The 21116-nt window shown below is 34.1% G+C and overlaps 2 protein-coding genes across 3 annotated transcripts; one reads left to right on the top strand and one right to left on the bottom strand.

Moving 5' to 3' along the window:
* Positions 1-9570: 9570 nt before the first annotated feature.
* LOC132167438 (uncharacterized) lies at positions 9571-15194 on the top strand. Of its 2 annotated transcripts, none has more exons than XM_059578411.2 (4): positions 9571-9912; positions 10007-10602; positions 11092-11178; positions 14816-15194. In XM_059578411.2, exons 1-4 carry the CDS (start codon positions 9670-9672, stop codon positions 15075-15077), a joined length of 1188 nt encoding a protein of 395 aa, XP_059434394.2. In that variant the 5' UTR covers positions 9571-9669; the 3' UTR covers positions 15078-15194. The 2 variants fall into 2 exon arrangements, with proteins under 2 accessions (XP_059434394.2, XP_059434393.2); XM_059578410.2 differs by having other exon boundaries at positions 9572-9912; positions 14804-15194.
* Positions 15195-15541: 347 nt separating this feature from the next.
* Positions 15542-20413, bottom strand: LOC132167437 (Glycosyl hydrolase family protein). The gene is made up of 6 exons (XM_059578408.2): positions 19971-20413; positions 19577-19876; positions 18628-18797; positions 18417-18514; positions 16362-17126; positions 15542-16227 (listed from the first exon to the last, which is right to left on the bottom strand). Exons 1-6 carry the CDS (start codon positions 20361-20363, stop codon positions 15656-15658), a joined length of 2298 nt encoding a protein of 765 aa, XP_059434391.2. The 5' UTR covers positions 20364-20413; the 3' UTR covers positions 15542-15655.
* Between the last annotated feature and the right edge of the window lie 703 nt (positions 20414-21116).

Here is a 21116-nt window from a genome sequence, read left to right as displayed (position 1 = left end):
GAGGAATTTCCGGGATAAGAACAAAGGGTAATATAGTAGTTTTACGATACACGATTATGATAGTGTTTTGCGGGTTTTACGTGTATAATGCTCGCACGTAAGAATCGTATGCTCCGAGAGGTATCGGACGTTGATGCGATCGCTAAGTGCCACGTGAACATGGAACGCATTCAAGGGTTTGGCTGCCTCTTCTGCCTTGTGGACTTAAGATGCCACGTAGCAACTAGCAAGTGACGAAAACTTGCCATTTTTTAAAAAAACTAAGGGTGAGAGAGTCATTTCGTAGTACTATCAACAGAAATAAGCATAGTCCCACGTGCACTTATAGCGTAGGGAATACACTAGCCAATAGTACGGCAACAGAGTTTTCTTCTCATTTGCGCCGATCTTGGGATGTGATTGCGACAAAGCCACTCGTGATTGGAGGGTGCACTCACGCTCCACCGAAGGTGCGTGGGAGAGCACTAGTTTGTATAAATTAGGAGGTGCGCCTCAACTGTAACTCTATGGCTAAATTTACTCACAAAAAAAAAAAAAAAAACTCTATGGCTAAATTTACAAAAATTCACAGGACAACGTAAGTAGTTACCAATTGCGACCGCCTATATAAAAAAAAAAAAAAATACTTATGGTCGCAACGATTTTAAAAAATATATATTTTTACTTTAGTCTAACTACTATTTTATTTCACTTTTAAAAAAAATTATTATTTTATTTTTATAATTTTTTAAGAGTACTATTATTTAATAAATTATTATAACTGCTGCATAATTGGGATGACAGTAAAAATTAACCTTTAGATCAGTAAAGGCTTGTAAAAAGGAAAAACTAATAACTAATTTTTACTGCAACATTATCTCAGTTACAACTACTATTATATAGCAGTTGTATAATAGTCAACTAAATAGCATTTCTCTTTTTATAATGTTAGTCTTTTCACCTTCAAATTGACAAAAATTCATGTAGGAAAAATAGGGAAATAAGGCAAAATATTCATATTTATTTTTCATTTTTTCTAAAAAATTTTTATCATTTGTCATAATTTTGTTTATCTTACGTAAGGTAATTTGGTGATGACAAAAGAGGTTAACAATATAAATGTTTAAGATGAAAATTATAATAAAACAAAAAACAAAAAGAAGAATATTGAAGAGGGAGAAGAGAAACCTAAATGTATGGTTGAAGAGTAATATTACATAGTACACAAACATTTCACTAATGTTTTTTATGTGACAAGGTCTAGTAACCTTTTTATATATTTTTTGTTTAATAATGATTGATCTAATGACTACCATATCTTGTCACGTAAACTTTGTAAGATATTTATGAAATATTTGTCGTTCCCCAGTAATTCTTCCACGTTTATCTTTTTAAAACTAACTATTAAATATGTATGACTTGCATGTGACCCACATATTCATCAATGGGGATCTTATAGATCCAATTACGGGTTTTAAAACAAGAACGATGAGAGAAAGACGTGAAAAAGGCGTTAGACTTTCTCATAGTGAAAACAAGTAAGCAAATCATTAAATTTGCTCACCATAACTAAAAGTAAGCTCAACGTCCACATTTGCTAAGAGAAGTGCTACTCATTCATCTCTTACGCATATTTTGTTAATCTTTTTTGGAAATTCACTATTAAATTTGTGGGACCTACATGTGATCTTACAAATTCAATGATGAATTTTTCTATATCTGATAAAAAGAGAGACAATAGAATTGGCCAATTGGGGCCTTTCCTCAATTGGTGCAAGTTCCAAATAAGCAAACCAAACTTAAATAATTGCTCAAGAAATAAAACCAAAAACTTGGAAAACTTTTCCAAAAAAAAAACTTAGAAAACTTAAATTGTAAGTTATTATGTTGTGTATTACCAATTACATGGTCACATCATTTAGAAAATTTAAATTACGTGGCAACATATATACCATTAAATATGTAAAATTTATTCTTAATAATAGTTAGAATCGTCTTGAAGTGAAATGAAGAATATCCATTTTATGATTCACATTTTTTTTTATTCTATTTTATAGTGTATATGGAGTAACGTCATTTTAAAATTTTAAATTGAGTAACGACATATACACCATTGAATCTATAAAATTTAATTTGAATTATAGAATGGATCATCTCATATAAAGGATTCAAAGCATTGCAAGTTTATTGAAAAATAATAATTTATTCAAAACCAATATTTTATATTGAATATAAATTCGTGTGTACGCGTATATGATATTTAATTGAGAAAATTATTATTCAAAAAGTAGATAATAAAAGCCCTAAAGGAATAAATTTTCTCCATGACTATAACAAATTATTAATAGAAAATACATCATATAAATCATAAAAAAAAATAATAATTAAACTATACTATGCAGTATTAATTATATAATATAATAAATAAGCAATAGATGTCACAACTATAAGATAGTCAAAAAATCAAATGAAACTCGTAAATCTCGTAAATTCTCAATTGTAAAAAATAGCAATACCTTTTATTTTGAAAAACCTCATAAGGTGCAATAATAGATATTCTAAAAAAAAAAAAAAAATTGGAAAATTTTGAAATTAATTAATAATGTTTGTTAACAACTTTATTTTCAGTTATTAAGTGAAAAACATTAATAAATAACTCAAAATACAAAAACAAATACCTACAACACATTAACAAACATACCCAAGCAGGCTTAATTCATATATTTCTACACTTACATAAGCATGAGACTATAATATATAAATATTCGTATTTTCATCTATTTGGTTTATCTGTATAAAAATAAAATAAAATAAAAATGATTCAATTGGTTTTGATTTGTTTGGTAAAGAAAGTTTAGTAGTGTAAAGTAATTAAAAGAATATATACGAAGAAGAAGAAGATTGATGTATAATCATTAAAAGAATGACATTTGGTGCGTGATCAAACTACCATATAATTTGGTAGTGGCATGCTATTTAATACTCAAAACCCAACGCACGCCCAAAGTATAAAATAAAATGAATAAAACAATAAAAGGTGGAGCTTTTTACTTTTATTATTTATTTTTTTATTTTTAAAATAGTAATATCCATGTGATTCGGTCAATATTCATTGCTTTCAAATAGGAGCTCCCACCTGCTCAAAAAAAAAAGGGGAGTCACGTCCTTTTCTTTCGTATGACTTTTTCTTCAAAATTTTCTAATGGAATGATCATTATGAGAGAAAATCGGATCGAAACTCATTAATAATAATATCGGGCGAATTGAATCTTAAAGGTTATATATATATATATATATATATATATATATATATATAATTTGAGATTGCGATTTTCATAAGCAGGTTATGGGTGTTTATTTCAAAATGCGTGAATTTAAACTAAAATCATGATTTTGCATAATAAATATTTGATAAAAACGTATTTTTTAACATATTTTACTAAACGCTTTTACGATTTTAAAAAGTAACAATTTTAAAAACGTAATTTTTAAAATCGCACTTATTGAAACCACAATCCCAAATGGACCCTTAGTAGGCTAGCATGTAAAAAGTCAGTTCTACCCCTATATATATATATATATATATATATATATATATATATATATATATATATATATATATATATAATTAAAAAAATATTATAAATAAATAATCACATGGTGACATATGGTTCCTTTTTTTTTTCATTGTTTTAAAAAATTAAAAAAAAAATAAAAAATTGAAGGGTAATTTGGTATTTTTAGGGGTTTTCGTTAGGGTTTTACAACAAAAATAAATGAATGGGTTAAATTGCATTAAATTGAAAGCTCGATGGGTGAAATTAAGAGTTTTTTAAATTTGAAAATCTTCTCAAAACACGTTATAATTTACGGGCCATTTGTAAAGTTTCTCCAGTAATAAGCAAACCCATGGTATAGCGACCCCCCACAACGTGACTATGGGTCATTACAATCAGCATAAATTTGCGTAAAATTTAGAGAGTAAGTGAAGTTTTTTTTTATTTATTTATTTTTTTTATCACTAGATTTAACGAGTTAAATTCAAAACACCAATCTAATATAAAAACTGTTAAGCCAATCGACAAGATTTATGTATCTGTATTTATAAGGCTACAGTTATTTGTAATTGCAAAATATTAAAAACTAAGTGCTCATTACAACCAGCATAAATTGGGGTGTGGATAAATCAACTTGGGAAGCTGGGTTTGAAGTATATAACAAAGTTCAGATATGGATTATGCAGAACGGATTTCCCACTATGAATGATATTGTACTTGTAGTTGTATAAATAAATTGGGGTGCCAATAAATCAACATAAATTATACTTATATATTGACCATACTTTTTTAGCATTGTGTACAAGACAAAGTGCCACTATTTACTGTTCAATTTGGATAAATTTACAGATTAATCATGTAAATTAATCACTTTAATTAGTTCACATTTCTTTCTAATTACATACTTATTATGGTAACACTTGTTTGTTGTGAATCGCACAGTAGAGATCTAAATGGTGAAAATTGTAGAAGCTTCTTCAAATTTGATTGAGTCATGACTTGGCTAGCCTGATCAGGACATCAATTAGACATAAAACAACTCATATTAAATAGTTTTAAAATTCCCATTATGTTTTTGTCTTGTTCGAAATGTTGAATTTGTTTTTGTCTCATGTTTTAAAATTCCCATTATGTTTCAAGATTTCCATCATACGAGAGTTGAATATGTTTTTATCTTGTTCAACTATAAGGACGACTCTTCTCCTCCTTCTATCTTCTCGAATATGATGTAAAAAAAAAAAAAAAACCTTTATCTTTTATTACTGTATAGAAAAATAATCTCAATATAAGGATTAGAAAGTATATTATCTGTAACTAACACAAGATGACATCATTGCCTTTAATTACTTTTTCTCACTTATCGACCTCCACTTTTTTCACCTTTTTTTATTTTACCCCATCTCCACCTCTCTTTTTACTTTTTAGGTCTCTTTGGACTAAACATGGTTAGGTATGTTAAGTTTTTGGGACGTCAATACTAATCATAGAGGTAGTGACTAATTAACTTAATTAAATATTTTATATATTAAACTTCACTTATTGTTTACAAAAAGTGTTAAGAATATAAACTAACAATTAAATTTAACATTTTTTCACAAGGTTTTTTAACACCTTCATTAAAGACAATCCAACACTTGATGAAGGAGTCAATTGGCAGGCCATGCAATTACATTTTAGAGAGTAGAAAAACCGTCAATCAAATGGGGGAAACATCTTCATATTACGTGCATACAAAAATAATTAAAAAAAAAAAAAAAACTTATTTATAAAATTTAGACAAACTCCACTTCTTTTAATTTACCTTTCAATTTATAATGTTTTCTTAATCTTTTAATTTGGTTATGATCTATTATTGAGATTGCAATGTCTCAATTCCGTGATAAAAAATGACTGACAATACTCTTGATAATATAAACAAATTTAGGAAAAAATAGTAAAAAAATTTGAAAAAAAAAAAAAAAAAACTAACCCATGGCTTGGCCGTGGATAATTTTTTCTTGCTTTTTTGTTTACTTTTATTTTTTTAATGCAGGGTTTTTTTTTTTTTTTTTTTTTTTTCATTTTGAGGATGGAAGGGGGTATTGCAATGCCAATGTAAATTAGTAGCGTACATTAACCAAATTAAAACATTGAGAGACATTGCAACAAAGGTGGCAAATAGAATGGGGTAAATTTAGTTTTCCCTATATCTTAAAAGTGACTTTATTGGGTGAAGTAAAAGAGAACGTGCACGCCGGCAAAATTTTTTTTCTTTTTAATATTAAAAAAATAATAAAAATGAAAATGGCCTGGCATGCTAAGCACGCCGGCGTGCTTAGAATCACGGCCCGACTTTATTCGCCAATATCTTTTTCATTTAAAATGAAATAGAGATGGTCCTCAAGGGATAGCTTAATCGGCTGGAGATCATGTCTCATAAAGCGGAGGTCACTAGTTCGAATCTCCCTCCCCCTCTTGTGTGAACATATAAAAAAAAAAGTGAAATAGAGATGAACCATTTTACCATTTAAATTATGTTTTGCTTCCTCGTCAGGGAGGTTTCACGGGTTCTTTTAAATTCAGTAACTTTTTTTTTTTTTTTTTTTTTTTTTTTTCTATTCCAGCATATTCTTTTATTTTCTAAGTAAATAAATAAAATAAAGGGTAAATGTACGTAGTATAGTTTATTGGTGACAAGTGACCATTGAAAAATCATATATTATATAATAAAGTTTTTTACAAATTAGTTTGTGTAGAGTATTCTAAGCTTATAGTTAATTGATTCTACCTCTTCATTTTCCGAAGTGACAAAGAATAGCACCAAGTTATAATTTTCAAATTAGGGGACCATCGGAGGTTGGTTGGTAAGCCGCCATAGAGGCTAGCTCATTACTGATCATCTCTAGTCTTCTTCCTAGCCGCTCATGGTAAACCACAATGTAGATAGAACTTTTTTTTAAAAAAAAAAAAAATTGTGTGTCAAAATCAGCCACCACGTCGAGTATAAAATTAGACACAGATGGTCGAGTATGATGTCAAAAAAGGTTCATCCCCCCTTACGATGAAATCACATCAGAGGACAATTTATAGGCTAAATCACATGACTTAAAAGGAATGGAAAGGAAAAAGGTTTTGGGCCTTTGTCGATCCGTTCTGTTACCATGTTTTTGGTATTCTACTTTCGAAATGGTACTTTTTTTTGTCGGATTTATGAGGTTATAAGTTTTGTTATTATCTTATATCTCATGGATGTTTGTAGGAGATATTCTTGACGTGGAAGATGGTGACTGAAAAGGTGTGAATGAGACAGAAATAGATGTGCAAGAGCCCTGAGAGAGGAAAGGATCCTCCCCTGTTAACCTTATGGGTGTTGGGCTGATAATGGTGATTCACATGCCTTTTTTTTGTGTTGTGTGTCATGAATGCACAATGCACAATGCACAAATTAGAGGTGCTACATCAATAATTAGGGACAAGCATCACATCAATAAGTGAGACATAACACTCTCAACTTACGTCATGTGCACACATAGACATAGAAAAAAATCAAAGCATTTTACTCTTACTTTGTGTACCCAACCTTATCATATTAACCTGAAACCCATTCATCGTACCCCTGGAATACTGGCCCCAAGAAACAATTTTACACTCAGTGGATTTCAAACTTGAGACCACAAAGAGCACTCAAAGTGATCCTAAGCTTCCACCAAGAAGCAGTTTGGCATTTTGATCTTTAAATCTATTTTTGAACAAAAAAAGACTTGCGTCTTGTATATATTGCACATACAAAATGCAAACTGGAAGTGCTAGATCAGTAATTAAAGACCCGTGACACATGAATGACATCCTAACTTGTGTTCAGTATGCTTTTGCGCATAGGACACGAACCAAAACCTATTAAAACATGTTCCACATCCAACTTAAAAGATGTTCCAAACAACTTCTTATGTTATATAACTCAAGATATATATATAAACATGAGAAGATGAATAGTGTGTAACTTGAAGGAAAGTTTTAAGTGGCAAAGTAAGAGGTTTTACAAGCATTAAGCAAAAAAAGAAAAAAGAAAAAAGCATGGAATTTGACAAATTGTCTCATATCAACGTAGGATTGCTGATTGCACGTATGAAAGAGAGTATTGGAGTTTTTGTATGGGCCATGCGGGCAGGTTATTTCGCAGAAGGGTCATTGAAGTGTTGGGCAACGTTGGACACTTGCGTGGAAAATGATTAAAGCAAATGGCGAGCCACCTACATTGATATATTGGCAAATGTTGTTGGAGGCGAACAAGGACAATAAAGCCACTCAATATGGACCAGACAAATTGCTTTTTAATTAATTTTACTCTTCATAATTCAATGTTCAACACAATTAGGTCATCTTTGGCACTTTACAATTAAAGGCTTGAATTTGAATTTGAATTTGAATTTGAATTTGAATTTGCAATATCCCAATCTAGCCCCAAGAGTGAAAGTAAATTTGTTTTTGTTGGTCTTCTAGGTTAATATCTAATAAGTAGGTTCACTCAATAATTGTGGAGCATACTTATAGGTTGGTAAGTTAATTAGTCGTTGAGATGAATATGTTTGGTGAAATATGGACTTAACATTATTTTTTTTTTAATTAGGTTAAATTGGATTAAAAGCTTGATAAATGGAATATTAAGTTTAGAAATTAATTATGGGCCAAATTCTTGAACTTTGGTTCATGACCATGTGATTGATTTATTGGTTAGCTTGTTTAATGACTTTCCTGATGGGCTTAGTATATGGGTTGGTTTTTGGTTTGGACCAAAATGAGCATGCAATTGAAAAAAATGGGGCCTTAAATGGGCTTGGATGTTGTGGTTTGGGCCTATATGGGCCTTAAATGGAGCCTTAAATTTGCATTATTATTTTAATACAAGATAAGGGCTATCAAAAATTCCTTTTTATTTTATTGTGTTCAAGAAGGCTATGAAGACGAATAAACCCTCCTAGAATACCTTGTTCCCTTCATTTATACTTTGCTTTACATCTTCCAATCGCTTATTATTATTATTATTATTATTTATTATTATCTAGTTGAATTTGACTCTATTCAAATAAAAAACTAATAATATATTCTATGGCATTTAAATATGAAAATAATGACATAATTGTACCGCTCTAATCTAAGTTTTGGATTGAAAAAAAAAAATGAAAAAGAAAAAGAAAAATTAAGTTAAAGTCAAGTAGTCTTCTTCACAATTTTTTGATTATACATAATTATATTATATAATTTTATATAATTGCCAACAAAAATTTGGTTTTTTTTACAAACTTTATGTTGATAAATCTGCAAATCTAGAAATTCAATTCCGACAATTGAGCCTTCTCATTTTATTTATTTTTAATATATTTTTTTAGAACATTGTAATACATATAAAATTGTGTAGTTGTTGATGAGTCCATCACTTTTGCAGTGTAAATATTTTATGAATAGATGTGTATAATTTTGAAAGGTACATGACACAATTTTTTTTAGCATTATACACATCTTCATTTTGTCACATTAATCCCAACTCTTAAAAGAGATTTACCCGCTCATCCTTGGATGATTTTATAAATACTTCTAACCTTTTCAATGATACCAAATTACCAAGAGAACATCCCCCAAAGAGGTAGCTCAATAGTTGTGCCTTTATCATGCCTCTTCTCTTAATTTATGAAAATGATTATTATGAACATGAGAAATACTACACATCCCAAACGTTAGTTTTCAAATGATGTGTTATTATCTCATGAGATTTATTATTTTTGGAAGTGTGTCACCATCCCATAAGTTGGTGACAAATCATTTAGAAACCAGCTTTTGCGATGTATAACATTTCTCTATGAACATAGTTAAAATTACGCTAACTCTTTAATATATTTCTTAAGATTTTAATATTTTTTTAAGATTTTAATTATTTTCGACTTAAGTTTTGTTCCCTAAATAAATATTTAGTAACAACTACTTAACTGAAATAGAAAGGGCAAAAAAAAAAAAAAAAAAAAAACTTACTGATTATTTGAAGGAAAATTCTCTTGTTGGGGCTATCCAAGTAGCTGTACAAACTGTACCGCTCAAATGGCGAACCCAAATTCCAGCACGCTGTCTCAAACCCAGCACGCCCCGACTCAGTACAGGAACAATGGCGGTCGCGTGGAGGCCAGTGTTGCCTCTTATCACAATATTTGCTCTGATCGCTTTCGAAGAGTGGGTCTCCGTTCCTTCGTGCAAAACCGTGCCCAGCGCCGCCGACCTCGGTCAACCAGCCGCTGAATCCGAAGAGGACTTGAAGGTTATGATGGTCGCCAACTTGCTCTTGTTGGGTTCCGAAGCTGGCTTCGTCAACCTCTATTTCAGACACTATTACACGTCCAAGTTCTTTCGGGTAATTTCAGAGAATAGTTCCAAGCTTTTCTTGTTGATTTTTCTTCTTTGAAATTGATGTATTGATTTCTGAAATTTGCTAATATGCTCACCAGAAATCGTTCGAAAGTGTTAGGCCTGATATGCTGCTAGTTTTGGGAGATGTTTCGGCAAGAGGTTCAGAGTTAACAAGAGGGAAATGGGTTTCTGTGGTCCACCAGTTTCAGGGACTGTTAGGCCCGTTTCTGGGTCTTCCTTATCACGTCATTCTGGGTGACAGGGACGTCGGAGATTGTAGAGGGTTGAATGTGAAAATGGTTAATTGGGTCGCTGGCAATTTCCCAGGACTGGATTCGGCGGGTTGTGGTGCCTTTGAGATTAGTAACACCAGCTTCGTCTCGCTCAATGCTGTGGCTTTGCTTTGTGGGGACAATGATCTACGGTTTGGTGTTGAGAAAGTAGTGGAGAGAGAGTATGTGGATTTGCAAATGGGAACTGAAGGCCCAACAGAAGCAATGAATGAGGGTGGAAAATTCAGGGAGATAGACCATAAAATTGGTTGGAGAGAGAATAGTATTTCATATGGGTCTGGTCCTGTTCTACTGCTTCACTTCCCTTTGCACCGTACAGCAGATGGAAACTGTGGTGGGGTTGACGCTTTTGATGAAAGTTTGAAACTTTCACGAGAGAGTTCAACTGCGCTGGATCGCAGGTGGGTGCATTGCTTTCACTAGCGTTGCATTTTCATTCTTCATGGGAGTTCTTTATGAATAAGTTATTGTGGGTTCTTTGTAATAGGCATGTCTTTGCAAAGATGTCTTTCAAAGTTTCCCTTTTCAGTTTGATGGTAAGTTTAGGCATAGTAGTATTGAAGACTCCCTTCTTGTGTGGTTGTTAACAAGGCCAAGTCATTGAACTAAAGATGATGTCCACTCTTCTATTTTTATTGATCTTATATTTTCCTCTTGAAAACTCAAGTTTTAGGGGATGGTGGGATATGATTTTTCATTAAAGACATTGAACACTTGTCCCAAGTTAAGTGATTTGCATTGATTCCATATTATTATTCATTATGCCAGGGAAATAGTGATCTTCAGACTTACGCATGTGCCCTTTGTTTACTGTGTCTTTTACTTGGCTTGTGGTTTCAAATAATTATATTGGTGGAAGTTCTCTTTACTTGCTCAACTTTTTTCTTCAGGGGGCTTGTTGGGACTGGGCCATACAAGTTATCGCAGACTCTCCCACCAAATGTTACCGAATACATTTTTCAGGCCCTTAGACCAAGGTAACTCCATGTTGTTTTTACTTCAGGTCCATGTCCTTGAATTCATAAAAGACATGTATCTTTGCTTGCTCCCGTTCTTTCTTCTATATACGTGTTGCATCTATTTGTTGATCTCCTATATGTTTGTTAGATATAGGCTTCTTGCTTAATCGCAATCAGATTATCCATGTTCAATATGGTTGAAATTTTTTTCACATAGTCCCTCAACTGTACAGTAACGTAGCGGTGAGATTTAGTCTTAATAGTTCATGTGAGACACGAGTTCTTATTACTGCAAAATTTCCATAGATTTGTTAGTGTTCATTTTCTATTTTTTAGTCTTTTCTCTTATCTTTTAACCATACATACCTGAGGGAAAGAGGCGTTCAATAGATTATAGCTCTATACATTTTTTACACTATTACTTAGCCAGCTTATTAGCAATGGACATCATGGTCAATATTTGTTATTTTTCCAATAATCCTCTTGGATACTGTTTCTTTTGCGCAATTGACATGTTCTGGACCTTGTACTGGCCAAAGAATTGAAATACAAAAAGAGAGATATTTGTATGGTGCTTATAGAGGAGGGCTTCTCATAGAACATTATTGCAAAGAAATTAGAATTGTATTAAAAGATGAAAGAATCAATACAGAATATGATTATAATGCATCCTCTCAGTAAATTGCCATCCAAAATCCAAAAGAGCCAAGAAATCCAAAAAAGAATAGCAATGTAAACTTCCCAAAGCAAGCAACCAATCAAATTGTGAGTGTAGGAAAATAGTTTTAAGCAAGTTTCCTTCAAATCTGCATTGTTGAAAGTATGATTATTCCTCTCTTGTCGGATTGTCCACATAATGCACTGAAGAACTGCCCCCCAAATCTCACCTTTCTCATGACAACGAAGTCTCCTTTCCAACTTGCATACACTTCTATCACAGTCTGAGGCATCAGTCAATGCACTCCAAGGATAGGGCTAATGACCACAATTCCCTTGCCACCGCACAATGTAAAAGAAGATGATTTACAATCTCACTACAATTCTTACACATGAAGATCTATTTATGATACAAATTTTCGCTTTTTTCTCAACTCATAAAACCTCAATATTTTACCAAGAGCAGTTTTCCACCCAAAGAATGCTATATAAACACCAAAAAAAAAAAAAAAAAAAAAAAAAAGGGCAGGAATCCTACACACCTCTAATGCTCTTCCGCCAACTCATGCCTTTCACCTCTTTGGAAGTCCATTAACCCCAGTTCTCCCAATTTTCACAGAACTAACCTGCATCTAAAAACTCTAATTTCCACCCTAAACTGCTATATTTACCCAACAGTGCCTGATTAAAAGATTTTAAATGAATTCCCAACCCATCTGCCTTAAATAACACACTATATTGCAATCAACCAAAGGATGTTTGATTTCATTTTGGTAGCTGCAAGAATCCCCTTCTGTAATTTCTCCAACCTATTTGCCACTGAACTATGAATATTGATCAAAGTCATGAAATAGGTAGGGATGTAAGACAATGGTCAACATAAATCTCCCACTTTTTGACAAATGCAATTTTATTTTAAGCTTTCTAGTCTTTTCTCCACCTTGATCTTTGTATTTCACATTCCTTGTGCATTAAACTACGGCCATAGAGGTAAACCCCAAATAAGACATAGGTTACGAACCTACCTTACACCCCAACATCTCTACCAAATCCGCCAACCCCTCAACCTCTCCTACAACTACCAACTTCGCTAAAATTTATCCTCAAACTTGAGCAACTTAAAAAACAAATCAAAACATGCCGAATAGCTTTGAGCTATTTGATTTCCACCCTACAAAATAATAATGTCATCAGTAAACAACAAATGAGAAGTCTTCAAAATGTTTGTATAATTCCCACCAACAATAACACATGACAACCGTCAACTCTTATAACCTTAGTGACCATCCTACTAAGAATTTTGATTATGAAGACTTATCAAAAAAAAAAAAAAAAATCGATGATGAAGAGAAAATAAGTGGTGAGATAACAGTTTTCCTGGCCTCAAACCTCTTGAACTTCAGAGCTACAACAATGTTTTCGACAATCACTCTAAGTAGATCTTTGTTTACGCCCTTCTCAATATCTCTAGCTTTGTAGATTTTTGGGCTCATTCATTCTTGAACTTGTTGGGTATTTTTCTCTTGTATACTTCATATGTACTTGGGTTACGTTCTTGCGCTTTTAAAATAATGCAAGGAATGAAAAACCATCTATTGCATCCACTTCTTACCAAATCAAAACCTCTCTTACATAGAAATTAAGCATTCCCAATTGACAAGGTCTTAAGCTTTTTCAATGTAGCCCCCCGGAAGCCATTGGAGGGTGGAATAGGGGTGGAGTGGGATAAGGGTAGAGATGTTTTTGCAAGATTTATTTTGAAAATTTTGGGAATCTTTTAGCTGAATTGGCTTATTCCACGCAGACTTAATTGTCACCATTTGTGTTAATGGGTATTCCTGTCATTTTACTCATGGGGGTATATTGCAATGACTTCCAAATTAGGGACCACTCGTTCAAATTTGAAGTTTTTTTTATTTTTGATAAGTAAAATGGATTTCAGGAAAATGAAGTTTGGTAAGGTAATTGCAACAAAGGAAAACGTTTGGGGTGGTAAAGTAGAATTTGCTTTAAAATAATAGACATATCATTTGATTTTGAATGTATAATTTAGGTCAGTTTTACTATTCCACTTGGTCTATATTGATTTTAAGGAAAATTTCATATTTTCCCTTTAAGCTTGGAGCCAATTGCACATTGCCCCTGAATGTTAACACATAAGGCTCTTGGTTCAGAAGTCAATTTGGATGCCTTTTAGAAGTTTCCACTGCTTTTGTACCAGTGATTTTTTTTTTTTGGGGGGGGGATGTTTGGGGGTTGGGAATGGATGGATGTTTTAACAATTTGCCACTCACCAGTTTAATCTGCAATTTCTTTTATCCTATATAAATCATGCAGAGGTTCTTCTGTTCATAGACATGCTTGTTACAGCATTCTTTCTTAATAATTACAAGAGAATGCCTAAGAATTTCTTACCTTTTTTTGTAAGTTTTTCATTTACTGTTGTGCATGGATTTTGACATTTTGTCAGATGTTGAAAAACTATTTGTTTTTAAAAATTTCTCAAATATTTTGTAACTTATTTTCTTTTGGGTAACTCGGCAGTACGATTCTTAAATTTGACCACACTAGCAAATATATCATTTGTTGTTGGTGGGATTCTGATTTGGAGTTGTTGTTTACTTGCTACATAATTTATAATGTAATCTTTATTGGTCATCCTATGCTTCATAATCAACCTTCATCTCTATCTAGTATATATAATTAGTTTTCCATGCAAGTATGATTTCCACTAGCATTGATTCTAGGATTTACTGAACACCGGCTATTTGTGTGAAAGCTAAGTGCAGTGAGGAATTCTTATACATATAAGTTTATAAACAGCTTATCCAGTTTGATACTGGTTTTCAACAGGTTGGTGCACAATACTTTATAAGATTCTCCACCCGGTGACCTTTTATGCTTGTTGATATGAATTACATATTCCTCCTTATTACAATGCTTGAGCACCAATATAGCTAATATGTTGTCTCTCTTTCCTGTGTAGGATCGTTTTCAGTGCACACACCCATGGATTTTGTGATCGCCTTCACTCAGATGGAACCCGTGAGGTGACTGTTCCGGCCATGACATGGAATGTGGGGGGTGACCCTGGATTTGTTGTTGCCACTTTCCACAGGAATAGTAGGGCAGTCAGTGTGAGCTATTGCTCTCTTGCTAGAGAATCTCATGTTTTAATAGCCTATATAATTTTTGTAGCGTTGTTTGTGTCAACTATGCTCGTCTCTAAACCCCCTCTTTTGATATGTTTAAGAAGATGATGATTTAATTCTCCGTGTGTTGTTCACTATTGTTTTCATATAGTTTTTTATATGTACTAGTTGTGTACTATTTATATTAAATTAAATGGTTCCTTCATTTATGAAAGATTCTATCTAGGATGAGCCTAAGTGTTCCATGTTTTTCTGGAAGTCAAATTCGTAGGTTTATAGTGGAAAACCAAATCAGGTGTTTCTGTGTATTATATATTTCTTTGACACTCCTTGAACTCGTTTCTATGATAAATTAATGTCTGAATTTTTATTGAAGGCAATAACTTTTTGCTCAATAATCTTGGATTTGAAGCTTGTTGGGGCCAATGTCACATATAGCGATGCCAATATGCAGCCATCCTCGCTCTTTGAATGTAATATGGGCAGTTAATTGCACTCGATTTCTATTTAGTCTTTTTCATGATGATTGCATATATGATATATCGTAGGCACGACTACCAAATACAGAATGATACAGAATCTTACCTCTTAATTAAGGCAATGTTGACCCAAATCAGAGGAAATTGTTTATATTATATGGTTGGATGAACATTTCATTAAATATTTGATTCAGCTTCTTCTCAAAATCAAATTATGATGGTAAGTGGGAGCTCTGCATCACCTACAACCAAGAAATGTGATCCTGGCTCGATCACCATCAAACCAGCTTCATTGGCTTTGCTAAGGCGTTCACATGGGTTCAACACAAATTCAACTTCAGCTCTTTCCCCTGCCTTCAGGTTAATGCTCTGGAAACCAACCAGCTGTTTGACTGGGCTCCCATGGCTAGCCTTTTCCCTTCTCACAAACAGCAATACCGAATGCTTACCCGCCATCTCCCCTTCATTTTTTACGCGGACATTGACCGAGATCTTCTTCCTCTCACACAGGTCCTTATCAAGCTCTGAAACTAACCTGTTTTCCGCCGTCTGTGTAGCTGATGATTGATTCAAGTGGATCATGCTTTGTGTGACAGCCGGGAGCTCATAAACATAGTTCGAGTAGCTGAGGCCATAACCGAACTCGAAAACTTTTTCGCCTTCGTAGAAACGGTATGTGCGCCCGGGATAGCCCGACGATGCCTCTGCCCTCATCCTCATGTCTGTCATTGGTACTTTTACAAAGTCTTGTGGATACCAAGTCACTGGCAATCTTCCTCCTGCATGCAAAAATGTAAGTACACTATGAAAGCTGAGGCAAAAGGAAATAAACAGATATTACTTATCAAAAAAAGGAAATAAACAGATATTGTTTTATAAGCTAGCTTCTTGCAGAATTTCTCTCATAATCTACCTGGGTTGTGATCGCCAAAGATAACTTCTGCAATCGCACTTCCTCCAGCTTGACCTGGATAACCAGCCCACAAGATGCTTCCGATGTGTTTGTCATTCTTGGCTGAAGATATATCAACTGGACCACCGGAAAGAAGAACCAAAACAACTGGTTTCTTAGCTGCACTTGCTACAGCATTGATCAGCTCCTGCTGCTTTCCAGGAAGCTCTAGGTGCACACGATCGTGTGCCTCCCTCTCTTGAGTTTGATCCAGTCCCACAACCAACACCACATAATCCACCTTCTTCGCTATGTTGACTGCTTCACCAATTGCAGCAGAAGAACAATCCACTGAATCACAGCCCTGATGGAAGAGTGTGTTTTTAGCATAACTCTGCAATGCTTGCAGTGGGGTAACAGATTTGCATGGCGGGCCTGCATAGTTTCCAAGAAGTGTTTTTGGGGAATTGGCGTTGGGGCCTATTACAGCAAGTGACAAGGTTTTTTTTTTGGGCAATGGCAGCAATCTGTCGGAGTTTTTTAACAGAACAATGCCACTCCGAGCGGCTTCAAGGGCTAGATCCTGGTGATCTTGGGAACACACTTGGCCTGGACCAATGTTGCCAAAACGCTGTTGAACTGGATTGCCATCAAACAGTCCCAACCTCATTCTAACAGAGAAAAGGTTGCGAAGGGCCCTGTCTATTTCTGATTCAGGTAACTTTTTCTGCTCTACTGCTTTCTTGGTATGGTTCTGCAAGTAGGATCCGCAATCGACATCCATTCCTGTAAATATTGTTCCAATACATGCAAGCAACGGTAGAGCTTGTTAGTTTTGTCAAGTTTCTCAATCAAGAATAAGTCTTATGGAGTTTGAGTGCATTATAAATCCGTCAAAGAGCTATGTTATATACTACTCCCTTATTTCACTGTATTGATGTGTCCGTGCAGAATGGGATGAGATGAGATGTAGTATATCTAATCGTAAAGAGAAATGTTAAAAACCACCCCCAATCTCGCTCCTATCCTATTGAGTTGATGTAGCAATACCCATTTGCCTTTGATTTTTTTTTTTTCTCTTACAAGGTCTGATAGGTACTGTCATTACAGTCTAATGAGATGGGGTGAGGTGAGAGTAGTTTTTAGCATTACTCAATTGTAAAAGAAACTAAATTATGATAAGTGACGAATTTTAAGTGACTAACATAGAAAGTCGGAAGTTACTTAAAACACAAGTATAAAATGAATGGATCTGAAAATAGGATTATTCAAACCTTTGAGTGAAGATAAACCCAAGAAAAAAAAAAAGAAAAAGAAAAAACCCATAGACAGTAACAATTTTAGTTCACTTTGGGCCAGAACGACGGCATCTCAAAGAAAAATTAGGATAAACTCCATTTAGAGGGCCCCAAGATTGGACTTATGGAAACTGTGGACCAATTATCGAGGATTACGACTTTTGACTTAAACCCAGTTGGGCCCCTGAGTAGGTGGGCCGTACGATTAACAAAGAGGCAATGCGGGCAGCTAGTGAAAGGACACTTCTACCCAATGGAAAAGAAAAAAAAAAAAAGTACAGAAAACAAAAGACAACCGACACGAAGGGGGTGTTTGTTAAACACCCCAACACTGTTTATTTTTCTAGGATACTGTTTATGAATAAAATAATAATAATAATAATAATAATAATAATAATTATTGGTATGAAAAAATAAAAAAGTGGTATTGAGTAGTAAAAAATTTTGTTTTGTAGTGATTTTTTTATTTGAATAGTAATAAAAAGTAAATGATTAGATATAAATAGTGAGTGATTTGATATAAAAGTAATAATATTTTTTTGGGAAAAAAATGAAGTGAATAGTGTGGTGGATGTAGGGGAATGTGAGGGAGTTTAACAAGAAATAGTGTAATTGTCTTTAAGGTTTTGATTTCAGACGATTAATTGTTTAATCTTACACGATAATGTGATCATATTAGAAGAAATATATGTTAAAAATTGTAATTTTTTTGGGGTATTGCAATTGAAAAAAGCAATTAATGGGAATAAAAAAGAAAAGAAAAATAATCCGACCGTACCAGCTTTGAGGACATCAACAACAGCATCTTCTGGTGTTTTAGCATATCTTTGGTTGTCAAAGATGATAGAGACAGCATCGCAATCTGATGTGATGTAGCTGTTCATTTTCAACAGGAAGACGAGCAATTTAATTAGTGAGTGTGCAAAGTTTGAGAAAAGTTGTAAATGATTTACTGCATATAATATATATATATATATATATTGGATTACCCATTGAAACCCCATCGGCCTCTGGCAGTCTTAGATAGCAGATTATAATCTGCACAGCTTGGGACGCCATTGACACGGTTGTACGCACACATTATCCCACTGGCTCGCCCTTCTTCTACGCAGCTCTGGAATGGAGGTTGATATGTGTCCGCCATATCTTGCACCGTCACCTGCAATGAACACCGACTTTAAATTATGACTAAAAAAGAGATATGATCGATTTCATTAGAATTGAAAAAGAGACATTACATTAATGTTTCAGAAATATTAGGATTACTAACTCTTTTATTAAGATAGGAATACTAAATGACGTGGAACTCATTCATTGGTATTTGTATAATTTTTTTTATTAATTATTTTGATTATCTTTAATGAATAAACTTCACGTCATGATAGTATTCATATGTTAGTAAAAAAATTAGTTATCCTAACATTTCACTGTTTGTTTTCTAAAACTAAAAAAATTTACACTACATCATGTTAATATTCATATGCTAGTAAAAGAATTTTACTGTTTGTTTTCTCAAACTATAAAAATTTACGATGCGACAAATTTTATCCCACAAAAAGATAAAAAAATAATAAAACAAAAATATTCTTAAAAGTTTGGGCAAAAAAGAAAAAACTAATATAAATCCAAAACACCATAACCCATTATCCAAAAAAAAAAAAAAAAAAAAAAAAAAAAACACCATAACCCAACAATGGCCACCCACCCACCGAGCTGGTTTATTAACCTTTATTTTAGTTTATATAATAATATACTAATTATAATGCCCTCGAAAAAAGCCATAAAAGAAAGCAACAAAGACGTTGGAGCAGAACACTGTGTCCCATAAAGGAGCAGAGCTGCAGAAGAAGCCATAAAAGAAAGCAACAAAGACATTGGAGCAAATGGAAATGAATGAGCGTGAGCCAAGTATGGGGGGCTTCAAAGTTGAACACTTACGCGAGCATCGAAAACGAAGCGGTTTACGCCCTTCCAGTCGTCCAAATCATAAGCCGTGAAATGCTTGCAACAAGCCGAAGCTTGAAGTCTCCCTTTGAGCTTCCCACCCTCGAAGGAGTCCCCCTGAACACCCCTCACATATGCCGCTGCATACCTCCCTGTCACCAATGGATCCTCTCCAGGCGTCTCTTGCCCTCTCCCCCATCTTGGGTCCCTAAATATATTTATATTCGGAGCCCAAAACGTCATCCCCTCCGCTTGCCCTGCATTGTACACCGCTCTAGCCTCAGCTCCAATCACCTTAACAAAAACATAATACAGTTAATTAAGAAACTTCCCATTATAAAAAATTAAGTGATTAAATCGTTCGAATTAAGTGATTTAACGGACTCACCTGGCCGATGCGATACCAGAGATGGGTATCAAAGGAAGCGGCAGTCAGAATAACCTGAGGGAAGCTTGTGGCGGCCTTGATAGCCCCATTAAAATGGATGCCGGGGCCAACGTTGGCAACGCCGTGTAAAGCCTCGGACCACCACTGGTAGCCGGGGATGCCGAGGCGGGGGATCGGAGGCGCTGTGTTAACGAGCTGAGAGATCTTCTCGTCCAATGTGAGGCGGGATACGAGGTCCTGGACTCGTTTCTTGATGGGTAGTGAGGTTTGGCAGAAAGGGAACGATTTAGTTGATGGGTTAGATGCGTCACATGAAAACGGAGGCTGAGTTGACTCAGTAGTATGCACAAGGAGGAGAAGGGATACGAGAGAGAGGCAATGGATAAGTCCCATTCTGTACTGATGAAGAAGATGTGAAAGCAGAGGAGAGGAAGGGGAAGGAGTGAAAGATATAGACTTATAGTCTTAAAGTGACAAAGGTCAGTGAAGGTCAAATGACAGAGCTGCCACGTGTGTGGTGGAGGGCAAATGTGACTTTGCACTGTGGCAGTTGGGTTCCGTAACATAACTGGTTGTTAATGCAACCGTAAACTTCCTTGATACTTGTTATGGAGGGTGGTATGGCGGTTTATTATCGTGTGCGTATGCGTTATGGTAGAGCAATTAATTCTACTAAAAGGTGGTTAGACTTTGAGCTATTGATAATTATGGTTTTGTTTTTGTTTTATTTTATTTTGAGAAAAAGGAAATGTAACAGCAGGGCATCTTTGGATGAGACATAAAAAGAGATGGCTTCTCTTTACTGTCTAACAGTAAGATGATTGACTTTATCCCTTGGAATAATTGAACCATCGATGTGAAAAGCACGGGTGAATTTTAGACTATGGTCTATAAATAAGGGCAAAACTAAAGATATCATATAATATGTAATCCTACCAAATCATATTTTAATGAAATACTAATTTACTTTAATTATAATACAAATTCATGTTTGAAATATCATAAGAGCACTCTTTGCAGCTTTGCCAAAAAAAAACCAATTTTTAGTTATTTTAGTGAAACAATTTCGTGAAAGTGGCTAACTCACCCCATAATGGTTGGGGTGGCCAGAGGTGTTTTCCGGCCACCTCTTCTATTTTTTTTAAT

This window comes from Corylus avellana, chromosome 2, assembly GCF_965113065.1.
Source record: "Corylus avellana chromosome 2, dhCorAvel1.hap1.2, whole genome shotgun sequence".
NCBI classification, from domain to species: Eukaryota; Viridiplantae; Streptophyta; class Magnoliopsida; order Fagales; family Betulaceae; genus Corylus; species Corylus avellana.
The sequence above is the reverse complement of the archived record's forward strand: the minus strand, read 5'-3'. Positions and strand labels throughout refer to the sequence as shown.

Coding starts and splice junctions, on each gene's coding strand:
- LOC132167438 (XM_059578410.2), top strand. CDS start 9,670: ATGGCGGTCGCGTGGAGGCCAGTGTTGCCTCTTATCACAATATTTGCT. Junction 9,913..10,006: donor ACACGTCCAAGTTCTTTCGG/GTAATTTCAGAG, acceptor TATGCTCACCAG/AAATCGTTCGAAAGTGTTAG. Junction 11,179..14,803: donor TTTCAGGCCCTTAGACCAAG/GTAACTCCATGT, acceptor TTTCCTGTGTAG/GATCGTTTTCAGTGCACACA.
- LOC132167437 (XM_059578408.2), bottom strand. CDS start 20,363: ATGGGACTTATCCATTGCCTCTCTCTCGTATCCCTTCTCCTCCTTGTG. Junction 19,877..19,970: donor TCTGGTATCGCATCGGCCAG/GTGAGTCCGTTA, acceptor GTTTTTGTTAAG/GTGATTGGAGCTGAGGCTAG. Junction 18,515..18,627: donor GGCCGATGGGGTTTCAATGG/GTAATCCAATAT, acceptor GAAAATGAACAG/CTACATCACATCAGATTGCG.